The sequence below is a fragment of the Echinops telfairi genome, unplaced genomic scaffold (genome assembly GCF_000313985.2).
Source record: "Echinops telfairi isolate 266 unplaced genomic scaffold, ASM31398v2 ScPeMD7_34;HRSCAF=130, whole genome shotgun sequence".
In the NCBI taxonomy this organism is placed as follows: domain Eukaryota; kingdom Metazoa; phylum Chordata; class Mammalia; order Afrosoricida; family Tenrecidae; genus Echinops; species Echinops telfairi.
The window spans coordinates 3674426-3692876 of record NW_022103931.1 but is presented as its reverse complement, the minus strand read 5'-3'; the positions used below and the strand labels follow the sequence as shown (position 1 = coordinate 3692876).

General features: G+C 47.8%; 2 protein-coding genes across 2 annotated transcripts; one reads left to right on the top strand and one right to left on the bottom strand.

The window, feature by feature from the left end:
* Window positions 1–3478: 3478 nt before the first annotated feature.
* RTL5 (retrotransposon Gag like 5) lies at window positions 3479–4545 on the bottom strand. Its single transcript, XM_045290223.1, is given in 8 exon segments — window positions 3479–3634; window positions 3637–3756; window positions 3800–3974; window positions 3976–4047; window positions 4049–4184; window positions 4187–4240; window positions 4243–4317; window positions 4320–4545. Coding segments are annotated over 8 exon segments (1014 nt in total).
* A 928-nt stretch (window positions 4546–5473) lies between these two features.
* On the top strand, window positions 5474–18216 carry NHSL2 (NHS like 2). The gene is made up of 8 exons (XM_045290222.1): window positions 5474–5813; window positions 5896–6051; window positions 9111–9238; window positions 9537–9732; window positions 11496–11627; window positions 12483–14789; window positions 16270–16402; window positions 17657–18216. Exons 1-8 carry the CDS (start codon window positions 5474–5476, stop codon window positions 17976–17978), a joined length of 3714 nt encoding a protein of 1237 aa, XP_045146157.1. The 3' UTR covers window positions 17979–18216.
* Window positions 18217–18451: the final 235 nt, after the last annotated feature.

Below are 18451 nucleotides of genomic sequence, written 5' to 3'. Positions count from 1 at the left end.
CTGCTCTGAGCAGAGATATCGTCCTCAAGGCTTGGTGGGCCAGGGTGTGCTCTATTCTCTCTTCCTCCCCCTTCATTTGCGCCCATGTGGTCTGATCTGACATGTCCCTCTCCCTAAGCTGTAGCTTCAGTGCTGTCCTCTGAAGTAAATTCTTTTGGGGGGAGGGGTGGCTGTCCACGTAGTTGGGATTGGGGCCAGCCCCTCAGACCTCTCTACTGGTTCCCTGCTTCATGCCGGTATGTTGCATTCACATCTTGGAGCACCAGGTTGGAGTCTGGTCACTCTTTTCCTGTGAAGATATAAACAATACCCTCCCCTTGAGTGTGTTAGTGCCCTGTTCCCCCACTACCCATCCCTCCCCCCTCTTTTTTAGTTGGCTCCCATGTGTATCCCTGGATTTGGTCTGGCCCCTGCCATACTACCTGGACCTCATCCCAGGAATATTTGTAGCTTTTTCCCTATGCCCCTTTTGCATTTTTTTCGTAAGCTTACCTCAGCGGACTCATTTGTACTTGTCCTTTTGTGCTTGGCTTACTTCACTTAGCATAATTTCCTCTAGTTCTTCCCATGCAGCGATGTGCTTCATGCGTTCATCACTGCTTTTTAGCAATGCATAGTACTCCCTTGTATGTATGTACCACAAATTTTTAATCCATTTGTCTGTTGATGGAATTTGGGTTGTTTCCAACTCCTTGCGATTGTGAACTGTGCCATGATGAACATTGGAGCACAGATGTCTGGCCATCGTTTGTTTCTTGCCTCTTCTGGGTATATGCCCAGTAGGGGAATTTCTGGGTCGTATGGTAGCTCAATTTCCATCTGTTTGAGAAATCACCAAATCGATTTCCGTAGTGGCTGTACATACCTACAGGTCCACCAGCAGTGGATGAGAGGTCCTATCTCACCACAGCCCCTCCAACACTTGTTGCTTTCTCATTTTTTGAATTGGGCTATCTTTGAGGGTGTTGTTAGGTGACATCTCATTGTTGTTTTATTCTGCATTTCTCTTATGGCTAATGATCGGGAACATTTTCTCGTATGTTTATTGGCCATTCGGATTTCTGCCCTTGGGAAACATCTGCTCAGGTCCTTTGCCTACCTCCTCAGTGGGCAATTGTTTTTTTTTTTCTTTTTGGAAGCTAGCAGAGGATTGTAGATTTTAGTAATAAGGCCTTTATTTGATGTGTCATTACTAAAGATGTTTTCCCAGTCAGTGGACTCTCTTTTTACTCTCTTGGTGAATTCTTTCAATGTACACAGGTGTTTTATCTTCAGTATATCCCACTTGTCAATTTGTGCCTCATCTGTGTTTGTGTCCTTCCCTATTTCTGATAGCCTATGTATTCCCTGCACCAAAGTTCTCAGGTTGGTCCCAATTCCCTCATTGATGGCTCTAATAGTTTGGGGTTTTACCTCGAGATCTGTGATCCACCTTGAGTTTATTCTTGTGGCTGGAGTAAGACAAGGGTCTTGCTTCACTTTTCTGCAGGTAGACATCCATTTTTCCAGCACATGGTACTAATATTTAAAACACTGTTGAGAGAGGGATATTGAACAAGTGTAGACTAATTACATGTCACAATACCTGAATTATTCATTTGTACAAAATAAATCCTTATGTGTCTGAATCCACTATTCACACAATGGGAGTTGGTTGTCAGGCAAAATTTACATTAATACTCACTGACAATGTCAATCACAGATCTGCCAGAATAATATCTCTCTTAACACAGCAAGTAGGGCCTTGATGTACTGAGACAATGTTTGTCTGCCTGCCAACAATTCAATACTCTTGGCTTAGCTGTCTTTTACTTCTTCAAACACCATGTAATTTCAGTCTTAAGTCCTCAGTTTACAGCTGTGTTCGAGGTACATTCTAGTTCACCTACTGCAGTTTCCACAACGGATCCCTCTGGTATGGCCTTTGGAGCGTTTGTGCGCCTTGAAGATCCATGATTCAATGCCCCCATCTATGGCACTTGGCCTGGGTCCCCAGGGTGTGTACAGAAACTAGGGCCAATGTCGTTTATTATGTGCATGTTACTGGGCATAGTCCCCCCTTAGGGTTCTTAAAAGTATTGTTAGTCATTTCCCCCCACTTGGAAGTTGGTCCTCCCCGCTTTTTCTATGAATACCTAATCCTTTTTCCAATATTTCTTACCTTTTTTGTATTATCCTACAATTTGTAGGTCTGAATTCTTCTCATATTTAAAAGTAGGATGATAAATTAATAACAGATTAACATAATAGCTAAAAAGATATAGTGGAATGCTATGTCTAAGAAACTATAATTGATGCAGTCTATTCAAGGCAATTTTCGGAATCAGCACCCCAAATAACTCCAGGAACAGGCCTAAAAATGAAGACACCAAGAAAAAAAAATTTTTGTTGGGCAGTGTCATTGGAAGGCATTGGAAGGGAATCCGCTTACACCAGCGGTTCTCAACCTGTGGGTTGCAACCCCTTTGGGGGTCAAACTACCCCTTCACAGGGGTTGCCCGATTCATAACAGTAGCAAAATTACAGTTATGAAGTAGCAACAAAAATGATTTTATGGTTGGGGGGGGGGTCACCACAACATGAGGAACTGTATTAAAGTGTCGTGGTATTAGAAAGGTCGAGAAGCACTGGTTTACACAGTGACCTAAGGACAAAGCTCAGCCATGTTGTCCATTTGACATGTGGCTTTGCACAGGTTCGCTCACTAGACCGGATGGAGGGTCTCCTTCAAGGCCTTTCTGCTGGAGGTGTAGCTTGAGACATGTGGAGGCTTCCAAGTATATTTCTCTTGTTGTTGTTGTTGTTTTTGTTTTGTTTTGTATAAGAAAGAGATTTATATACAAGAGGAATTAAACGTTGAGAAATCATCCCAACCCATACTATCTCTAGTAACTGGCCTCCGTCGCTTTAGTTGTTCAGTGTAGCCTGTCCTTTATATCATTGGGACAGGCCAAGGAAGCAGTGAGTGAGGTCCTGGTAAGCTAATCGGAGGGTAAAACCATGTATCACAGGGTGAACTAAACGTAAGAGAGGTTAAGGGTTAACAACAACTGGCAGTGAAGCACCAGAGGGGAACCAGTTCCATCAGGAAAGCAGGCCTGGAAACCTGTTCTCTGGCTTGTGTCTGGGCTCAGGCGAGCATATGCCCAGATGACAGCCAATGCTGACACCTCCTTCCCATGTGACCTTGGTTGGGGACGTGCCACTCCTTAGTCATGCTTGCCAGCTGGTCTGGCGCACTGCAGGTTTTCTGTTATGCATGTCTTCTCCAGGGTCTGTAAGTCTGGACATCTCTCTGGAGCGGACTCGTCAACAAATGGGATGGGTGTAGCAGCAATAGCTGGGGCAGGGGATGCAGGAAAGGGAGCTGAGTGGCTCTGAGGTGTCACCTTGCCCCAGCACTCATGTGTGAGTCTGGCTGCATGCAACACATGACCCCTGTCTCAGGGTAAGGTGAATAATACTGAGCTGTACCTTCTCATTTGGCATTGCCCCAAGTGATGTGCTCGTAAGTCTGTGGTGAGCTGGACAATGGTGAATTGGTACCAGGGCTCCTTTCCAGAAGTGGAACGCAATTCTGCTTCCTCCATCTACCAGGTTGTATTATGGGCAGCGAGGCATTGAGGACATTTTTGGGGCATGGTTGTCACTTGCAGAGCCAGGATCCTGGGATAAAGTATAGGACAATGGGCTCTTTGTAGTGTCCATGTGCTGATCTTGGTCCTCCCAGACATCTCCATCTCTTGTTCTGGTCTGGTTCCTCAGCCCCATCCTCATAAAATTTTATTCTTATCCTTATTCTCATGTTTGTGCTGTTTTCTTCCTTGTCTCTTCCTCCTCCTCTTTCTGTTTTATCTCCTCCTCTCTCATCTTTTCCTTCTTCCTCCTCCTTCCTCATCTCTTCCACCTCCTCCTCCCTCATTTCTTGCCAAAATGACTTTATGCACTTGCATTGATCTTTCAGGTAAAGCCTCTTCATGTTCATCCTCATGGTCCTACCCATGATTTTTCCTTTCTTCATCATTAAGGTGAGCAGCAAAAGTATCAGAGATTGTGAACCTCAGGGAGCGGGTTTGGCTTGGGGATACATATTTGTCTTTCTAGCTCCACACATTGAAGAATCAAGTCATCCAAGTTGACCATTTGGGGTGGCTATCAGAGCTCTTTGCAGACAAATCCACCTGATCTGTAATGAATTGGTATTGGAGACAGCAGTTATACCAAGACCAGAATTGGAGCGGAATTGGGAAGCATCTGCGTGGCTGCAGGGGGTGCAGTGTCTTTGCTTGAGCTAATCAATGGCCTTTTCAGCCACAGATGGGGAGATGGGCCACAGAATTGCTTACAGGTTTCATACAAGAAGCACAGGAAACTGGCATGCTGGGGCTTCTCTCTGAGGTGATGGAGATAGACCAGTAGAAAGGAAATCAGAAAGGCCACCTGCTTGGTGCCTCTAGGGACGTGATGCCCAGAGTTGACAATGAAAGTCTCTCGTTGTATCAGGAATATGGGCAGGGAGAGGCGGTCGCCTGACAAGGATTCCATCGCTGGCAGTGGGTGTTAGAGGGGTGGCAACGGCAGTCAGTCGTAGGTTGGGCAGATGTGAGGGGTCATTGGGCTTTCAGAGGCACCATAATCCTGGATTATGCTAATTTGCAATGCATCTGGGATCGACTAGGCCTCCAGGGGCACTGGAAGCCTGCTTAAGAAGGGCAGTTATCCTCCGCCAGGATGGGCAGGCGCTCTCTGGGTATCCGCTAGCTAGCAGATCGAACTCAAGAAGGTAACAAGGAGTTAACTTCTGGTAGGGCTCTTTGAAGCTGAAGGCCCCAATTGGCATTCTCCCCCCACTCCACCCCCACCCTCCATGCCACCCCTGTAATTACAGTGAACCCTCGTTTATCACGATTAATCAGTTCTAGACCCTACCATGATAAATGAAATTCCGCGAAGTAGGATTCCTTATTTGTAAATCAAATATTTTCGTAGTTAGAGCATAGAGGACATGAAAAAACACCCTTTAGTCACCATTACACTCGTATTACCCAATTTATTAAATGAAAAAGGGAAAATACAGTAAAACATTTTGGATGTTACAATTATCATTTATTATTTATTATATTATTTATGGCATCTAGTTTACAGTATTACATATTTCACATACAGTATTATTATACATAGTTCTTATAAATACTGTAATCAATAGCCTATGAAATGACTTAAGGGATGTACTCTACAGGTGGGTCGCCGTCTTTTTCCTCTGAAGGAGCGGGTGTAGGCAGTGGGGTCTTTTTCCTCTGAAGGAGCGGGTGTAGACAGTGGGTGCTGTTACACAAAAACAGCGATAGAGTGAAGCAGCGGAAGTCGAAGCGCGAAGTGGCGAGGGTTCACTGTATTCTTATTCTCGCGGGGCTACATTCGCCATGTGTGGGCTCATGGAGAGTTCCAGCTGCCTCAGACAGGTAGAGGGGCTATGTTCCCTGGGCCTTTTAAGCCTTTGATGCCAAAGTGCAGGAAGGGCTGCATCCAGACGCAAGAGCAGGCGGCGGGCTGGGCCGCATCTCCCACGTGGCCCCGCGTGGGCAGTGTGTGCGTGGGTCCCCTGCGCTGGGCCCTGGGCCACGTGACCCCATCGCTGGCCGAGGCCAGGGGCCAGCAAAGGCGGTGCGCAGGGAGCTGGCTGCAGAGCAGCGGGAGGCAGCCGAGGCGGCAGCAGCTGGAGAGGACAACCCTTGTGGCCACCGGAGAGCCTCATTTGAAATGCCACCTCGCCTTCCTGCCTCACCCCCAGCGCCACCCCAGGCGGGCCCGTGGTGTGTGTGTGGGTGGGGGGGAGGCAATCCCACTGACCAGTCTCCCTCGGCCGCGCCTCCTACTGACTCTCTCCTTCCTTAGCTGCCGTGAAGTCGGCTCAGGAAAATGAGAAGGCAACTGCCCACTCGAGGTCACCGTGGCCACCGCCAGGGGACCGGCTCCGCACTTCAGGCAGGCCCCAGAGCGGGGAGGACCTGCTTGGCGAGGTGCAGCTCACGCTGCAGAGCCTGGGGCAAGGTTCTGAGAGTGACGGGCAGCCCAGCCAGGAGCCTGTGTTGCTGTGGCCCAAGGCCAAGGGAGGGCCACCAGGAGGGAGAACAAGTCGGCAGTGACCAACACAGTGACAACCAAAGCACACATGTCCCACCTGCCACTTGGAAGATTCTGTTTCCACCAATGGGCACTACCCCTGCCTGGCTCTCAGCAACTACCAGAAGGCCCAGGGTTGGAAACTACCAACCACCCAGGGGACAGATGTGGAGGTCTGCTTCTGTAAAGATTGACAGACAGCCTTGGAAACCCGTGGCTAGTTCATCCTCCAGTGTCTCTCAGAATCGGAATCCACTTCACAACAACAGGTCAATTCAGGAGGCCAAGGGGGAAAGGGGGCCGAGGCTGGAGCAGGTCAGTGGGTCAGGCCATTCACAAAGATGCCCTCACAATGTGAGACCAACCCCTTGCGACCAGCCTTCTCTTTGCAGGTGGCTCATGCCTTTGAGTCCCTGGAGTTGGGCTGCATTCACTCTGCTCTTGCAGGAAACTTGACCCTGCGCTTCCTGGATGGCTCACATCACCCCAAAGGCACAGCCCCCAGCATTCACTTCATTCCCATGCAGCAGCTCCAGCCGTTTTGCCCATGCACTCAGATGGCATACAGCAGGCAGGGTGGAGAAAGTCCAGACTGGAAGCAGACAGAACTGGAATCGCATGCAAATGCCACATGGAGCTAGCTGTGTCACATTATGCCGATGGCCCCAACTCCCTCCGCGTCAGATGAATCAGTCATCTTTAAAACGAAGATTCGAATTCCTTACAGTACAGTTTTGCAAAGAGTAGTGGTAGAAAGTGTGTAAACCGCTAAGCAAGATGAGCTTGCAGCTGGAGAAACCCTTGTTAGGGCATAATATCAATTCCCATTACATGTCCATTGGAACGTGGGCAGAGGGAGATCAATCCATTGTGATTCCCTACGATGCGAAGGACAGACACCTCGAGGAGAAAGGTTTGATTCAACAGAGGTGGCAAAAGCGCTATGAGGAGGACAACTAGGCTGCTGCAACTATCTGGGCACGATCACCAGAGGGTCTGGATACATCTAACTCGCTGAACGGAACGCTTACACTTTGTGAAATGTACTCTGCGTACACAGTGCCTTAATCAGAAGATAAAAATAAACGCTCAGCGATCGTCAGAAGCTCGATAGACATGCATTGCCACGCCTACCATTTATGCATGTCCAGTTCAGGTCACTTTTCCAAGCCTAGAAGCCCTTCCCCCCTTCTCTTCATCCTCATTCTTACACTTTTTTCAAAGTTATACCCTTACCTCTACAACAACAACACATCGTCTGACATTAATTCTGTGCTTTGCATTCCCTCCATAGCACAACGTAGCACTTTGTATCATCCAGGCTGAGAGGACGTATATAGTTCTGAAGTGCTTGTTCTCTCACGTATTCATTCAATTATTCCGTCATGTGCTCCTCCTGGGTATATATTTGGTGAACCTCACCAGACTTGAATTTCTCAATGGAAAGAATCACATTTTAGTAGCTCAGTATTTCCAGAAGCACAGGGCTGGATCCCCAAGAGGTGCTTAGGAAACATTTGTGTGAATGCTAAGTGTGAAAGAAAAAATTAAAAAGATCATAACAGCTCTCGTGGATGCATCCCAACAAAGGTTAACTCATTTGGATAGCAGACAATCCCCAAAGGGCTATAACCCCCTACCACAGCAACAACGACCACAGAAAAGCAAGATCCCAAGGAACATGGTGCGACTTGTGTTCCCAGAATAGAGTTGCTGTCGTGCAGGGAAAGTGTAAAGTCAATGTGTTCTCTCAGGCCAGCAAGAGCAGAACTAGAACTAGGATAGAAACCTTAGAGAGATTTCACCTCAAGACAGGGTGAACTTCATGACACACCTGACAGCCTCAACTATCCATGGATGATATGAGATGCCTTTGGAAGGAAATAGTGTAAGGTGACCAGATTTTAACATTGGTAAAGCAGTACAAAAGCGGGACACCATTGATAAAACTCATATCCTGGCGAAATAGCCACATGGCAGCCGAAAACCGCTATCCTAGCTTGTCGTGCATCCTTTCCAAACATTGGGACTTTTTTAAAATGCCGTGGGACGCGGGAAAAATTGTTAAAAATCGGGACTGTCCTGTCAAAAGCAGAACGTCTGGTCACCATAAAATAGTGCCCCCTCATGCAGGTGTGTGCCCAGGCTAAACAGCACTTAAGGTCTGCTATTTAAGGCTGTTTAAGGCTGCTGAGGGAGCAGGTCTAACACAGAACAGTGAACCTTTGAGGTCCTGCCAACCCTCAAGTTCCTGTGACTCTAAGAGTCGGTGTCCAAATGTAAATAGAAGCACACCTGTTTATTCTTCGCTTTACCCTGGCTCTCTTCATTCACTCATCTAACTCACAGAAATCAAACCCACTCTACTCGTGCTGTATCCTTCTTATTCCCTGACAATGCCCCCAAACTTCTCCTCCCCCCATGGCACTACTTTCTTTCCTTTCCTTCAGCATACCTCTCCTACACCTGACACTACCCAAAGTGGAACTTAAGTGCAGGAAACCAGGCCAAAGGGGGGGGGGCGTTCAAGTCAGAACTCTTGACATCAAAGAGAGATTTCCAGGTTGGACTTTCAAATGCCAATTTCTTCTTGCTTGACACAGGTCACTTCTCTGGTAGGGTTGCAGAAAATCTGCAGAAGGACTTCAAAAAATGACTCTTGCAATAACAAGTAGCAAAAGATGTTGGCACCCTGAGCCCTCTCTCTGCATGGCGCACTTCTTCGAGTGGGGCTCAGAGACAATGGTTTGGTCCCTGAGCCAGCGCAGATTGAATTTCTTGCCTTCCTTTTCTGTTCAGCCCTCTGAGCCCTAGGTAGAAGAGTTTTCTTCTTTCAGAACTCAGAGGCTCGGATACCAGGAAATATGCTACAGAAACAGTGTAAGTCCGGCCTCGTGGTTAGAGCAGGAGTCCTGGCTCATGGCCCTTCCGTAGCCCAGTGTGTGGCTATGGCCCCTAGACTGTGTATCCACTGTGCTATTTTTCAGAAGAATATGAGGAACAGGATTCAGAAACCAGATTCCTGGGGCAGACCTTCCGCCCTTCTGAGGAGCCCCCTGAGCCTACTCTCAATCCAAGGCCCCAGCCTACCAGGCATCTGGAGTTAGTGTCCATGGTGAGTTGCCTCTTCCCTGACCTGAGAAAACCAGCGTGTAGCATTCACCCTGTGCCCACTGACAGGGGACCACCAGCTGCTGACATGGCCCACTGGAAGCTGCAGTTTACCTTCATGTGCCAGCAGAGCTACTCTGCAGCCCCGCCTGGATGGGCCCTGCACAGGCCAGTACCTGACCAGGCAGCCTATCCTGGCTCCAAACTGATGACCCTAACCCCCCTAGCTGAACAGCCAACCGTGGGCACTAACTCATCTCCAGTTGGGAATACACCCTTTCCATCGCCTTCTTTCCCAACAGCCTACAAAATGGCAGCTGAGCAAGGATGAGACCACCACCCTGGGTGTCAGGACCCCTGAGACCTCACTGAGCCTGTCTACCACAACCAGCAATCAAACGGCCTGGAAAAGTCTTTCCCCTCTGCCCATCCTAGAGGAGAGGCGGTGGCCTCCGCCTTGCTCCACGCACTCTGGCATTGTGCCCATCGACATATCTGGTAGAGTTGCTGAACACGCCCTCTGTTCGCTTGCATCCATTCCCACTGCGGACCATCCTCTCTGCTTCTAGCTCATCCTGCTCTGTCTTCATCATGGCCCTGTTCACGGGGCAGAGGCATGCAAAAGGGGGGCCTCTGTTGCTGCTTCTCTACTGCCTATTGGCACTACAACGCCATCTGATAGTAAACAACTTTTTTCCTAAACACAAACTCTAAAACTTTATGAACCTGTATGCTCTTTCAAGTGTGTACAGAAACTTTCAGTTTGTCTATTCTTTTTTGTTTGGGGAAAGACAACCTCTTTTGCCAAAGCCAGGGTTGGTTCACACAGAAATTGAAGGGGACGTGGGCGAGTCTTCGTGCTGGTGGGAGAGGGGAGGGAACATACCTAGAGCACAGACCAGAGGCCTTGTGGCCCTTTAAGGACACAACAGGTCTTCTAGCTCGGTGAGCTTCTCAACTTGCTTGGCAAGCTTTTCAAGAAGGACGGTAACCATCATTAGGGAATCCAGAGCTCCCTGCCCATAACAGTAGAAACAGTGGCACATGTAGCCCACTTGGTAGTGGCTTTGAGGACATAGGTCACACATAGCATGCCCATTATTAGTTTGTGCCCTACACTCCATCAACTGTAAGTGGAATAAAAGGAGAATGGTCAGTTATAGAGGGGGGACTGGGGCAGATAGGGCCAGTGACCTGAGGAAATCCAGACTTAAGTTGCCCCAAAGGGCCAGAGGGATCTAGTGGGCCAACACCAACCCATGGTACACTCGACAAAGTTGGTAAAGACAATGAGGACAGATCCACATAGAGTGATGATCTCTGGGAAGGCGGTGGCATCTCTGGAACTCAGAGGTCGGGAACAGAACCCACAGCCTGGGAGCATGTACTGAGCAAGAAGAGGTGGTGAGGAGAGATTCATAAAGTGATGCTGCGTGCTTTGTTTCTAAATGTCGCTATTATGCTGGAGAAGGCTGTCCCTGAGTTTCTTCCACTGAGCCACTTGCTGAAGTATGGGTATGCATATGCAGCCACAGGCCACGAGGAGAGGGCTGTAGTTGGCTAGCTGCTGAATAAGAGAGGGTCAGGGGAACTTATAACTTCCCTGGTCCGGCCCCAACAACTTCACAGGAGCTGATGACCAACCCAACACCTTAAGAGACCATTACTCCCTTGCCTTAATTACTATGCGGGGGTAGGGTGGGGGTGGGGGTTGATAGTGTGATCATATTATGGAACAGAATATCTGGTGGCTTCTTGGTTGGTGGGAGACTGTGGGACAGCTTTTCGGAAATGTTAACCTGGCTTTCCCTTAAAGTGGATTCCAATTCAGAAACAACTAGTCTCAACCTGTTGGTCTACACTGGCTCTCTCACCCTGGATGTACATCAGAATCACCCAAGATGCTTCTTATACTTGAGCTTACTCCCAGAGATTTAAATGTTTATGAGGTGGGGTCCAGGTATTGGAGTTTCAAATGCTCTGGTTTATTTCAATACACAGCCAAGGTTGAAAACCACCATTTTAGCCCATCTGAGACCCATGAGTGAACCTGGAGATGCCCTATGAAGCCCAGTATGTGTCCCTTGGGGCTGTGAGTGCCCAGGGCCAAATTGGGAGGGAAGGGAGGAACATACCACCTGCTCAAACACTACTCATACTCATTGCTACTACCATCATCTCTTCGCTTTACCTGGGGCCAATTTCCACTGTACTTTCAGCAGAAACCAGGATGTACCCAAGTGTCTTTATTTTGGCTACAGGACAGCAGTTTGATAAACATGCACGTTTGCGACACTCGTTGTTTAACACGGAGACAGCCGTGAACCCCAAGTCCACCCTGAGGCGGAGGCGGACCATTATTGGATCCTCTAACTATTCCCAGCGAGACGAAGGTGACCCCCCCCCACCACCACCGATTTCACAGACCCATTCCCTGGCTTACTCCCACCAATCTTGCCCCAGGTGGTATTGAGGTGATAGGGAACATGGGTAGATGGGAAAAATAGGCTTTGGATTTCCTTAAAAAAAAAAAAATGCCAGTATGGTAATTATGACTACCAATGGGTCTTTTGCCAAGAGCAGCAATTGAACAAGGAGAGCAATTGAATATTATCTCCCAGGCTACTAAGTTCATTATACTTTTGTCTCCCATGCTATAGGCCAAAATTAGGCAAACAGTTAAAGGGGAAAAGGGATGGTCTCTAAAATCAACATCTTAATAACATCTTAAAAACCATTGCTACCATTAAATAAGTGCCATCCAAAGAGCACAGACTGGAGAGATCTGGATGTAAGTCCTAGCCCCTTCACTGCCTTACTCGGAGGCTTTGACCAAGTTATATAACCTACCTGAGCCTCAGTGTTTTCATCTACTAACTGGGGGTAATAATTTTGACACAACTTTGAGCATTAGCGTTCTTTCATGTACTTTGGCTACCATGTACCTTCTGCCTAGCAGGTGTTCAAAAATGGTGAGTGTTCTCATAAATCATTAAAGTTGTAGTATTACTAGTAAACGATCATAACTGATGTATGGACGAGAATTCAGAGCACCCTGTCACTGACTGTGTGATAATGAGCAGGCCCCAAATTCCCCAGCATCCCCAGCTATGGAAAGGATGAACCAAGGAATTCTGACCAAGCTGTTGGCAAGAGCTTCTTGGCAAAAGTTTGGCGCTCGGATTTCTAGGTAACTGATGGAGGGATCTCCTTCTGCAACACTAACCTTCTGTGTTTGCCTCCTCCAGGTCATAGCAACATCCCAGCAGACAGTGTGGCCAACTCAACCACTTCAGATAGCAGGTCCAGCCATTCAGTCCCAGAAGGTGTTCACGGAAGAATTGCACTTAGTCAGGAAACTCAGTTCCAAAATCTCACCGCATCAGTACTCAGAAATCCTTCTGGCCATCGGGAAGAAGCTCACCAAGAGCATAGTGGTGCCAACCCTCCGGGCATGGAGAGCATGGGAATGTTGTACAGTGTCCCCAATTCTTGCAATGGAACAACAGAATCTACATTCTCCACTTCCTGGAAGGGAGATACTTTCACCTACATGATTCCAAGTGCTGCCAGCCAGAGCAATCAAGTCAATGAAAATGAAAAGAATCCTTCCGGGAAGTCTTGGGTCTCTTTAAAGACACTCCCGCCTCTGGTGCCCAAGGAGACTGCCACCCTCTCTGTCACTCGTGGTAACCCAGCAGGATGCAGTGGGTTAGCTAGCTACTCAGAGCACCCTCCTCAACGAAGGCAAGTCCCAGAACGAACTGCCAAGATTGGCCTTCTGACCAGCGGTACCTCAAGACTGGAGAGAGGCCCAGGTGGGGCCAGCAAATTCCGCGAGCGTTCCCTGTCTGTGCCCACAGACTCGGGCATCATCGAGGTGGACTATGATGAAAGGCAGAAGGCCAGCGAAACCTGTGGCCTGCCTTATGCGAGTACAAGTTGTGAGGGAAGTAACAGTGCTGACAACATTGCCTCCTTCGGTGCCGAACAGGAGGCCAAGCACAGAAGGCAAAGGTCCAAGAGTATCTCGCTCAAGAAGGCCAAAAAGAAGCCTCTTCCACCGATGCGCAGCGTCTCACTGGTCAAAGATGAACCAGTCCTCTTGCCAGAAGGGGGGCGCATGTGCCCCAAGGACCAGAGACCCAAGAGTCTTTGTCTGTCCTTGGAGCACCACAGACAGAATTTGTCCCACCCAGATGCTCAGGGCCAGCCACCTATGCCAACCCTCAAAGATGCTGAAGGTACACAACCCTCCCACCACTGGGATCTTACTGACTGGAAGTCTGGTGACACCTACCAGTCCTTGTCCAGCTCTAGTACTGCCACTGGCACCACAGTCATTGAGTGCACCCAAGTTCAAGGCAGCTCAGAGTCTCTTGCTTCCCCTTCCACCTCCAGAGCCACTACGCCTTCACAACTCTCCATTGAGATGGAGGCCCGGGAGATAACCTCTCCAGGAAGGCCCACCGGACTAATGTCACCATCTAGTGGATACTCCAGTCAGTCAGAGACACCAACACCCACTGTGTCCATGTCTTTGACTCTTGGCCACTTTGCGCCTCCTAGCAGCGGTGTTCGGGTACGTCCAGTGGTGCCCGAAAGGAAATCATCACTACCCCCGACATCGCCAATGGAGAAAAGTTCCAAGTCAAGGCTATCATTTGACTTACCCTTGACCTCTTCCACCAACCTGGATATGTCTTATATGAGTATCTCCATCCCAAGTAAAACCAAGGTGAGCCGGCATCACTCAGATACAAATTTTGGGGCCAAACTGGCCCAGAAAGCTAGTCCCAACCAGCCAATCATGCCCATGGTTACTCAATCTGACCTACGTTCTGTTCGCCTGAGGTCAGTCAGCAAGTCTGAGCCAGAAGATGACGCTGACAGTCCCGACTATGCTGAAGAGCCTGGAACAGAAGTCTTCACCTTGTCTGAGAGAAAAATGAAGCCCCCTGTAGCTGAGAAGCCTCCGTTGGCCCAAAGGCCTTTGAGCTTGGTCCACAGAACACCATCAGGCCCCAGGGGTTACCCACTAACTTCACCTACTCTGGCTATGACCAGCAAGAGCTCAATTCAACACATGAAGCCACTCCCTCCAGACATCTACACAGTGATGAGGAAACCAAAGTCTTCCAGCTCCTCTGATGGCAGGAGCCCAGGGGAATCTGCAGCGCGCTTACCACTAGTGTTCGCCCCTTTTGCCAGTTCCTCTGGCGCTTTCTTCTCAGGAACACATCTGCCTCCCCTGGGAACTGCGGAGGATGAGAGCATCAAAGTGAGAGCCTTGCCTGAAAGAATTAGCCTCCAGAGTCAGGAAGAAGCTGAGCAAAAGAAAGGCAAGATTCCACCTCCTGTACCAAAAAAGCCCAGTGTGCTGTACCTGCCTCTCACCTCCCCCACAGCTCAGGTGGACATTTATGTGGCAGAGCCAAGGCAGCCTCTCAGTCCCATCATCACCCTGGAGGAAGATGCCAAGTGTCCGCCTACCTGTGAGGACCTGCAATTGCCTGGAAAAGAGATGACGTCAACTCCACAGGCAAACCTCATGGGTCAGTAAGCTGTCTTCTGTCTTTTTCTTCCAATCACCGGAGATACGAGGGTGAGAAGGGAGTACCAACTGCAGAATCAAATGCCCCAAAATAATTCATCCGGGCCCCAAGGTGACCAAGAGGGTATTCCACTTAAGAGTTAGGGTTACTCTAAACGCCCTACTGCTCTTAGGACCAGGACTAACCTAGGGTTGAATCTTCCTGGTCACGTTGAGCCAGTCTACCCTTGAGCCCTTAGAGGTGATAAAATGAAAGCAAAGTAGATTCCAGGATGCTAAGACTTTAGGACCCCATCTACCTAGTCAGACATGCAGACCTGGCCATAGGAACTCTGTTGTACTTCGTTTGTGTAGTACATTTCATTAGCCACATTGAACTCATACTGGGTTCCAGTGCCAGGGCATGGCTTGTAGGCTTCTGAAGTTATAGGCTATGTGACCAGCAGATCCTTTGTTTGTGCCTTTTAAAGGAAAGGGAGCTCGATTTCTTTCTCTCCTCTTTCTTCTCCTCGGCCTCCTTTCTCTCTCCCTCTCAAAATGATTCTTTCTTTTTATTGTGAATTGGGTCAAAGTTTACAGAACAGATCCGTTTTCTATTCAATGATCCATATACATTTTGTTTCATATCATTGATCGCAATCCCCACAGTGTAACATCACTTATCTCACGCCTTCCCTTGGTTTTCTGTCCCATTCCTTCTTCCCTAACCCCGCTGAACTTTGTCCTTGGGCAAATGCTGCCCTTTTGGTCTCAAATTGTTGATTTGTCTAAGGTATGCATCCCTTCCTAGTGTTATTGTTACTCCTATAGACTTGTCCACTGTTTGGCTGAAAATTGAGCCATGAGGCTGAATTCATTTCCCGGCCTGAAAGGTAACTAAGGGCCACAGTCTCAGGGATTCCACCAGTCTCTATCCACCCAGTAGGCCTCATCAATTGTATTGTTTTAAATTTTGTTCCACAGTTTTCTCCCACTCTATTCAGGGTCTTCTATTGTGATCCCTTTCCAAGCAATTGGTAGTGGTAGCAAGGCACAATCTAGTTATTCTGGCCTCACGGTCATGGACACTGATGTTCATGTGATCCATTAGTCCAGTGGTTCTCAACCTTCCTCATGCCCCAACCCTTTAATACAGTTCCTCATGTTGTGGTGACCACCCAACCATAACATTATTTTCATTGCTACTTCATAACTGTAATTTTGCTACTGTTATGAATCGGGCGACCCCTGTGAAAGGGTCATTCAACCCCCAAAGGGGTCGCGACCCACAGGTTGAGAACCACTGCATTAGTCCATTGGGTTCATTGTTTCTTTTGATCTTCTTACTCTACTGAAGCTCATGTTCCTCCTCTGAAAAATTAAAGCATGAAAAATCCACTTGCTGCCCTCCGATAGTTTCTTTGAACATCAAGTAACAGAAAAGAGTATGCACTCTCCTAGATATTGTGGTTAAAGTTATCCCTTCTGGTTCTTCTGTGTAGGGAGTTCTATGGATCCAAGCATGGAAGAAAAAAGCTTAATCAGTGATAAAACAGCTGAATCGATTGCAGAAGATGATGATGATGTATTTATGGCTTCCCGCACAACTGAAGATTTATTTACTGTGATACACAGGTAAATTAGTCCAATTTCCTTAATTCAATTGCAATTGCAATTTATTTACTGTGGTACACAGGTAAATTAGTCCAATTTCCTTAATTCATATTGCAATTGCCTTCCCACTTTATCCTGAAAGAAAAACTGCTTCTTCCAAGCAGCCATTAGAATCGAAACAGAAGACTAATTCAAATATCTACATAGGTGAGCACAATGCAGGGTCTCCAATCTCAAATGCACTGACTCCTTAGAGTGGAGCAGAGGCTCTTGTCCCCTAACTGCTTGGCTTTCCCATCACTCTCTTCTCTCATCATTCTGTCTACCAAAAAATCAACAAATAAGCCGAACTGAACCCACCCACTGCTTTTGAGTAGATTCTGATTCATTGCAATACTACATAACAAAGTCAAACTGCTCCATGGAGTTTTAGAGGCTGGAAATCTTAACGGGGCCAGACTTCCACATTTTTGTCATGTAGGGTGGCTGCTAGGTTCAAATTGCCAAACTTGTGGTAAGTAGCTCCACACTTAATCCACTGTGCTACCAGGGCTCTGCTCTGTTGACTTTAGAGACATTCAACCCTCACAGGATTCAACATTCAGAGAATTTCTTATACCAAAATATCTCCAAAGGGTGAGGCACCAGGCGGAGTGTCAAAGAAGGAACTCAGGCAAAGGGGAACCAGATGGGGACCAGTTGGCTTACTCACAAGGAAATTGGAAAGACCCCAGTTATGGGAACTAAGGCACCAGTTTAGGACAGGGTCTTCCCCCAGGCTGATTTGATTCAGAGTCTATGAGCTAATAGCCTTGACGCTTTAGATCAGGGGTTCTCAGCCTGTGGGTCACGACCCCTTTGCGGGCCGAACGACCCTTTCACAGGGGTGGCCCGTTTCATAACAGTAGCAAAATTACAGTTATGAAGTAGCAACGAAAATAATTTTATAGTTTGGGTGGGTCACCACAACCTGAGAATCTGTATTAAAGGGTCGCAGCATTAGGAAGGTGGAGAACCACTGCCTTAGATCTTTCTGTGGCCCCAGAACCTGGGCAAGACTAAGCGTGCAGACACAGACCATTGAAAGGTATTTGGGAGCAGGAGGTGGGCCAACAAGGAACTCTGGAGGACTTGGCTGAGCAAGCTGGTAGATACTTCCATACAAAATTACTGCATAGAAGTTCTCCGGTTATATCACTGGCATTCATGAAATTATATGAAGCATTACTAAACATCTGCTGCATGATTTCACTTAAACCAAACTCTCTTATTTAGGTCCAAAAGAAAGCTCCTTGGCTGGAAGGAGCCTGGTGAGGTTTTTGGAGGCAGCCGACCAAGCGCCCACTCACCAATAAAGAATACCGCTGATTCTACAATCAGTGAGGCTGCTGCCTCTGCAGGGTCAGGCAGCAGTGCCAACCTGGATGCTGGCAGAAATGATGACTTCAAGGCTCTGCTACAAAAGAAGGGAAGTAAGGTAACGCCAAGGTCCCGCCCTTCAGCAGCTGAACTACTAAAGACCACCAACCCACTGGCTCGGAGAATTATAGCACAGTTTTCAAAAGACTATGAAACCACTGATAGCTCCAGCACCTAAGTGCTGGGTTCTACAAGCATGATTTGATTACTAAACTTGAGTAGAAAAAGGGAGAGAAGACAGGTGTTTTTTTAAAAAGGACCACAAGATCCTATATTTCCTGTTACATGGACTCACAGTCTGGATAGCCGAAGAAAGACTACTTCAGCCACATCTTCAAATATTTTGTTTTCTCATTCTTACAATTTCTGCCATCACTATCGATTTTTTTTTCATTTCCCTTAATAATATACACAGAGAAAATGTCCAGACTCAAGAGTATGAATGCCACCTTTTGCATTAAAGCCCAGGTTAATCTATGCCTGGCTGTTGTCTTGGAGGGGAATCGTGTGAGAGGAGATGGAGGACTACCAAACCTGGGGGGTAGGGGTGGCTGGGGGCCCTTGATGGTTATTCACTTTCTTGGAGAGACCTTATGGCCCTGTTTCGAGCTACAGAAGGATTCCATTGCCTCGACCACAGTAGAACTCTCC

Coding starts and splice junctions, on each gene's coding strand:
- NHSL2 (XM_045290222.1), top strand. CDS start 5,474: ATGTTCCCTGGGCCTTTTAAGCCTTTGATGCCAAAGTGCAGGAAGGGC. Junction 11,628..12,482: donor CTATTCCCAGCGAGACGAAG/GTGACCCCCCCC, acceptor TGCCTCCTCCAG/GTCATAGCAACATCCCAGCA. Junction 14,790..16,269: donor TCCACAGGCAAACCTCATGG/GTCAGTAAGCTG, acceptor TCTTCTGTGTAG/GGAGTTCTATGGATCCAAGC.